Source organism: Olea europaea, unplaced genomic scaffold (genome assembly GCF_002742605.1).
Source record: "Olea europaea var. sylvestris unplaced genomic scaffold, O_europaea_v1 scaffold1681, whole genome shotgun sequence".
Lineage (NCBI taxonomy): Eukaryota > Viridiplantae > Streptophyta > Magnoliopsida > Lamiales > Oleaceae > Olea > Olea europaea.
In genome coordinates this window covers 119,571-126,731 of record NW_019234485.1, presented here as the reverse complement: position 1 = coordinate 126,731, position 7,161 = coordinate 119,571, and the positions used below count along the sequence as shown (strand labels likewise).

At 37.4% G+C, this 7,161-nt stretch overlaps 1 protein-coding gene across 2 annotated transcripts; it reads left to right on the top strand.

Moving 5' to 3' along the window:
• The first annotated feature begins 528 nt into the window (after positions 1-528).
• Positions 529-6,077, top strand: LOC111377580. Of its 2 annotated transcripts, none has more exons than XM_023000712.1 (5): positions 529-678; positions 976-1,058; positions 2,306-2,541; positions 2,639-3,410; positions 3,820-6,077. In XM_023000712.1, exons 3-5 carry the CDS (start codon positions 2,308-2,310, stop codon positions 5,883-5,885), a joined length of 3,072 nt encoding a protein of 1,023 aa, XP_022856480.1. In that variant the 5' UTR covers positions 529-678; positions 976-1,058; positions 2,306-2,307; the 3' UTR covers positions 5,886-6,077. The 2 variants fall into 2 exon arrangements, with proteins under 2 accessions (XP_022856480.1, XP_022856479.1); XM_023000711.1 differs by having other exon boundaries at positions 529-863.
• The last annotated feature ends 1,084 nt before the right edge of the window (positions 6,078-7,161 follow it).

Genomic DNA, 7,161 nt, shown 5'->3' with positions numbered 1-7,161 from the left:
TTTTAAAACCAATGTTCTTAGGACTAAAAGATGGCACATTACATTGTCCATTTCTTTTAAATTCTATGTAATAATAATGATGGTTACTCAACTTTTATTGGAATAATGCTATTCATTTGTAGTTTAAATGAGCATCGGTCTAAGTTAACATCGACAAATATTTAAAAAGAAAAAAGCTTCAAGTACAGGATATCCTTACAGAATTCATAAAGATGCAAATGTGACGAAACTTAATTCATTAGTTTTTTGTGTTTTTTTCATTTTCTAATGATTTCAAGCCATGTGTTGTCTGTCAAAATTTTTTGTACTTATAACGTGATTGATCTAAAAATGCAATTAAACTCATTGAATAGTGACACTCGTTAACACATAATTCAATAATTATTTACACTCCAGATAATATTTTTTCCCTTGCACACGTACAGACGTAAATTCCTACATTAAATAAGTGGACAAATTTATATATTAAAAATTTACAACAATGAATTTTCATTAATATCTGTACCGAACATGGAAGGTGAAGAGAATCTAGAAATGCCCTTTATTTCTCATATCCTCGAAAACCCATAAATTAATTATAAGTAGAGAGATATAAGAGTGTGTGTGGAGAGATTCAAGAAAAGGCATGGAATAAAAGAGACCCGATGTTGACAAATTTCGTGTCACTGTTCTTAGAAGGTCGTTTGTTTTTGTAATAATTTCTTATCTCGGATCTCTCTCACTAGGAAACATTTTCCTTTCACAATCTCTCTAAAAGAACTTGCTTTTCTTTTTTTTTTTTTCCTTGGAGAGAGAGTGGCCCAGTAGATCGAGATATCCAATCTTTAGTTGAGTTTGATGAGGATCCAAGCTTCCTCAATGGAGTTACCAAACCTTTTACTTTATTGTTTCTTTTTCTGTATTTGATATTAATAATTACTTTTGCTCTTTTTGCTTTTTATTATTATTATTATTATTATTTTTGGCTTTCCTCAGTTCTATATGTAGAAAAAACTCTGAATTTCCAATGATTCTGATAAGGGTTCTTGAGGGGGTGTGATTCCAGACGTGCGTCCAAGGTAATTAATTTTTTCTTCGCTCTCTTGTTTTTTAGATTTATGGTTTTGCTTGAATTTTACTTATAATTAATTGAATTATAATTTTTTTTAATGGCTGAGTTTTTCAGATTATGAGTTTTATTGGCATGGATAATTGGATTTGTGCATTTGCTTTACCAGATTATGGGTTTTTGTTTATTAGTTGATATGTGCTGATGGATGGTTGGATTAAATCAGTGATATTTTTATGTAGGATCCACTTAACTTTTGTTTCTCTGAATCTAGTCTTGTAGTGGAAAGTGATTGCAGTTTTTGTAGCTTATAAAGTGTTTTAAGTGATTAATTGAGATTGCTTATTTTGTCTTGATGTTGTTGGCTTGTAATTCTTGTTCCTTAGGTTTCTCTTGCTGGTAAATTGCTCATGTAGCATATTTTAAATTCTTGATGTTATGTTTTAGTCTAATTGCTCTGACTTTGATTAGGTTTCAGAAATACAATTCTTTCTTGAAACATGCTACATTTGGACGCATAAGTTATAATTATTATGCGATCCATGCAGCAGTAGGTACTCTTGTTACATTTTGAGAGCGTCCTTTTAGCACATCTTATTTCCAATCTCGATCAAGCTGTTCTTTTTGATGCGTGCCCAAGTCGAGAGTTATGTTGCTTTTTCTGAATCACTTTTTTAGGTTGAATTGTGTACTAATCAGCATGAGCGAGACGGATAGTATGGATGTCCTTGCTACTTTAATTTGATTCTATTTTTATGATTCAAAATAATGACAACCGCAAAATGGAATATGTACGTCATAGGTTCATTAAGTACTTTTGTTGCATTATGTCATAGTAGAAAATCGGACAAGTGTTGGCTTACTTCTCCTTTGAGGTAGATTTCAAGAAAAAACGTTTGCGTCACATGGTTCTATTAGATACACGTCGTACATTTTGGTGACTTTTGGCATCCAACATCCAACTGTTGTCAAAAAAATTGATTATTCCAGCATTCAGGCCAGATTTTCGAACTATGATCTGACTGCAAGTTACTTGTCTTATTCACTTTCGTGGTATAACATTCAATGTTTTATTAAGTGCTTGACGAATGTTATTGTCCTGATTATCTCCGCAACACAATATTCAATTGGATTTTAGTGAACCAATTCTTAATGCATTATGAATTGGATTTGAATGTGTTGTTGATACTGATGCTGATTTTGGTATTTAATTTTTTTTCCACCTTTAATGTTTACTTATCCGAACATTCTTTGCAGGGATGGGAACAAAATTGCATTGTGAAAGCTACTTAACTGGGTATTACTCCATGAGGAACCCTAATGAAGACTCTAGCTTTACTAGCTGGCCCCTATTTTATGGAGATAAAAGCTTAACAAATGGGCAATGTTACAATGGGTTCACACCAAGGATTATGAAGGATGTATATTCCGGGTATGATAAGAACGCTTTAAGACAGAGAATACTTGAACATGAGACGATTTTCAAGAATCAGGTACTTTTTCATCTAGTTATTCTCATTCTGTATGGTGCTCCAATGGTCTGGTGATGTTTCAGAAGGCTGACTATATGAATATATTAATGTTGTCCAGGTTAATGAACTCCACCGTCTTTATGGAATTCAAAGGGACATGATGGAAGAAATCAAAATGAAGGAACTGCAAAAACATTGGGCATCAGTCGAACCATCGTCGTCGTCAAGTCGACAAGTATCTCAAATGCCATTGGATGATGCTAAAAAATGGCATAAAATGGGCTTTCCATTGTTAAATTCTGGTTATGATAGAACATCCATGTCGGGAGTCGAAATTGTTAATTCTCCTTCGAGTTGTTCAAAAGGGTACAACATGCAGGCTGGTCATAGCCCTTTGCAAAATGGGTGTACTTCGAAGGACTCTGAAGCATTGAACTTGAGACCCTCCAAGGTAAGGAAGAAGTTGTTTGATCTTCAACTTCCAGCTGATGAGTACATTGATACTGAAGAAGGGGAAAAGTTACAAGACAACAAAAAATCCGGCATTTTGAGTTACACTTTGAATGGAGATCAAAAAAGTATACCTGAAAGAGGCATGGAGTTTTACCTTGGTGCCTCTGGTAGTGGAAAGACTCGTTGCCAGAAAGATGCTTTGGGTTCAGGTTCCTGTTTGAGGAGCTCTTCTGGTTTGGCTGATCTAAATGAACCTGTTCATGTTGATGAAGCAACAGCTCCATCATCAGCTGATTTGTTTGGTCATACTTCCAACCATGGAGAGACTATACTAATAAATCAGTCTGCCAAAACAAATGCAGGATTTCCTTTGTTGAATATATTTGGTGAGAGTAAAATCAATGAAAGGGGGTTGCTCTCCCATATAAATGAAGCAGGTAATTAGATTTAATGAATTTCCGTATTATCCAAGTACTTCTTTTTTAATGTTTTTTTATTTCTGGCGTGAGCTTATGTCCATTAAATCTTATGCTTTTATTTATTCTGGTCATTTCTTTAGCATTGCCATACGAATAAAGGAAATTGAAGAACTTTATGCATCCGATATCAAATTTTTTAAAAATTTTACCACTCCTAAATTTTCTAGGAATTTCATCATTAATATCTGTTGAATATCCATAGAATTTTACATCATCCTTGTTTGTAAAGTTGATTCTCTCTGTTGAAATCTTGTTTTATTCCCTACTTCCCTGAGAGAATAATCGTGAAATGACTATTGACTTTTATTTATTTCGCACGAACTTTTCCTGGGTACTGACAATATTGAACTTCCCAAACGTTGTACAGGGCCCAGTAAAGGCAACCCGAATTTGATATCTCAAAATCTAAAACAAGACAAGGTTCCTATACTTTCTCATCCTTCAGAAGTCCTGCTTAACAGGGCTCATCATCCTCCTGGAATAAATCCAACTGGACATAGTGGGGAAGATATATGGCGAAATGAGTTGATCCATGGTTTAAAATCCTCGGATAGAAATCAATATCACTCCAATTATGGCCATTTGGAACCTGTTGTGGCTTCTCGTATCCCCGGTCCACACCCATTCGTTCGCTCCTCCAGTTTTGCCAATTCACTGTCTGAGTCTGTCTCATCTTGGGCAAAGCCAACAAGTAGCCTTGGTCAAAAGATAACCATGTCGAGTAGGAGTATGCAGCCATCTGTTCAGAGTCGGGAAGCTTTTGGAGACAAGTGGAATGTTAGCTCTCGGTTGAATCCAGGTTCAGGAAGTGATATAACAATTCGTAATGGGTTCTACCATGGGCCTGCCTTAGGTTCCAAAGAACCAGTTCATTTACCTTCATCTGACTCCAATTTTCTGAAGTGCAGTAGGGGTGTTAATCTTGCATCTGAACGCTCGATTAACCCTGGATTTGAGAAGTTTCTCAAGGGCACCAATCATTTGAGCTTGAATGGAGTAATGACAAATAGTTTGCCAAACAAGGCTGTTCCTCTGAAAGATCTCAGCATGGTGGATAGAAATAGTGCTCCCAAAGACCACCCGTTGTCGTTTCCTTGGCTTGGACATAAACCCGGTTACGAAAATGAGGCCGCCAAAAGTAGGAAATCGGAACTCTCCGAAATCTTTGGCTCCCTTCAAGCTTCTTTTAATTCAGGTCTAAGAGATCTTAATCAAGTGTTTACTTCAAATGTCTCGCTGGCTTCAAATGATTGTGAGATCGGGGCTAACGGGGAGATGGGTGAGACTAAGAAGAATCAGAAAATTCTTGGGTTTCCAACTTTTGAAATCCCCAATGCCCCTAAAAATGAGTCATCGTCCCTTGTTTCTGAAGGAAGGAATGTTGAAAATGAAAAGAAAAATATATTAATCGATATCAATCTCGCTTGTGAATCCGAGGAGCATATAGCTGCAGAAGAACTGATTGTCGAGAACAAACTGCATTCCAAAGGCATCAGTATCAGGAGACAAATTGATTTGAACACTTGTATCAGCGAGGATGAAGATCCATCCGCACCCTCTGTTGCAAGCAACAGTGCCAGTGTGAAGATCGTCCTAGAGATAGATTTGGAAGCCCCGGTTCTTCCTGAGATGGAGGATGATATTATACCTGGCAAAGAAGATGAACAGAATCAGGCATCTTTGCAATGTAATGAAGATAAAGCTGAACAGGTACAGGATGAAGTTTTAAGGAATGCGGCAAAAACAATATTTGCCATCTCATCATCTTGTCAGCAAATTCAAAGTGAGGATTTAATTTGCGACCCGTCTGAAACTTCTTTGACAGAATCGATCCTCTGGTTTGCCAATGTTGTCTCGTCGTGTGCAAATGAACTGAAAGGAAAATGTTATGCACCTATTCAAGATCTTTCCAAGGAGATGGACGATTTTGAGGCCATGGCATTGCAACTAACGGAGACCAAGGAACAAGATTACATGCCTAAGCCATTTGTTCCCGAAGTCGCTAAAGGGGAAGAAATGGGAACCACTTCATTTCCAAGTAGATCCCGGAGGGGCCAGGCGAGGAGAGGAAGGCAGCGGAGGGACTTTCAAAGGGATATCCTTCCCAGTTTGGCATCGTTGTCCAGGCATGAAGTCACTGAAGATATTCAGATATTTGGAGCGCTGATGAGAGCCAGTGGCCATTCTTGGAATTCGGGATTGACTAGAAGAAATGGCACGAGAAATGGTGGAGCTCGAGAAAGGCGATGTAAACTCGTTGACACTCCGTCTGCACCTGTTGAAAGTCCGGTTTGCACTGCGCTGGTGCAGAAACTTAACAATGCCAATGCTGGTTTGGAGGACATAAGCCTAACGGGGTGGGGAAAGACAACTAGACGCCCCCGGAGACAAAGATGCCCTGCAGGTAATCCTCCGATCGTCCCGTTAACCTAGTAAGGAAAAGAGGCTAAAATTTATCGATTTGCAAATTTATAGAGGGAAGCAAGACATTAGGAAACATGTTTAATGATTTTCAGGAATGAGTTGATTGTTATCTGTCATTATCGCCTTTGTAAATGTCAATGTACCTCATATTTTGTGACTTGGTATTATATAGAAATAATGTTGTCTCATTTCTTCTGAATACACTTGACATTCCTTTGAATATCTTCCTTGAGATCAATTATGTTAGATAGAGCAATTTTTATGTCACGTAACCTCTGAAAGAAGACTCTGGAAATTCTCTATTTTCACGTAAAAAAAATTAGGGTGTGTTTGTAAGCACTTGAGTGAATTCAACTCTTTTACCATTCAAGGCTCGAACTCAGTACTCAACATTATTGAAGCCTTGACAAAATTTGTCGGTTATCATGTGAGTTTTTGTCTAGTCGAGTTCAGCGTACCAACATTCCAAAATTGCATGTGATTTTATTTTTTTATATTTTTTTTATTATTATTTTTTAAACATCTTTGAATTGCATATATGAATTTGCATTAAATCTAAAATTTACAATATTTTTACTCAAATTGCATATAATAGAATTGCATTAACCCAAAATGTACAATATTTTTACTGAAATTCCATGCCCAAAGACTGAAGAGGAATTTAATCTTATCTGAAAGTAGCTATGCATGTTTGGCTAAGCTTAAAAAACTTAGTCATAAGTTATTTTGAAAGTAAATCTTATTTATTTATTATTTGAACACAAGACCCGACAAAGCTTTCATTAAACTAAGGGGGGGGGGGGGGGGGGGGGGAAGGAGAGAGAAAAATTGAGGGTGGAAGGGAAAATGAAATTCACCTTTACTACTATTTACCCAAATAATAAATCAACTTAATTAAAGCATATTGATATGTCCAATTAGAGACTAAATTTTCAGTGGGGTGCCCGCACCATCCACGTGGTGCGCCCGTCCAATATCGATGCACCACCTCGACAGGTGGCCACACACCTCGTGGATGTGTGATGGGGGGGGGGGGGGGGGGAGGAGAGAGAAAAATTGAGGGTGGAAGGGAAAATGAAATTCACCTTTACTACTATTTACCCAAATAATAAATCAACTTAATTAAAGCATATTGATATGTCCAATTAGAGACTAAATTTTCAGTGGGGTGCCCGCACCATCCACGTGGTGCGCCCGTCCAATATCGATGCACCACCTCGACAGGTGGCCACACACCTCGTGGATGTGTGATGGGCCACCCACCGAGGTGGCACACCCTGATAGT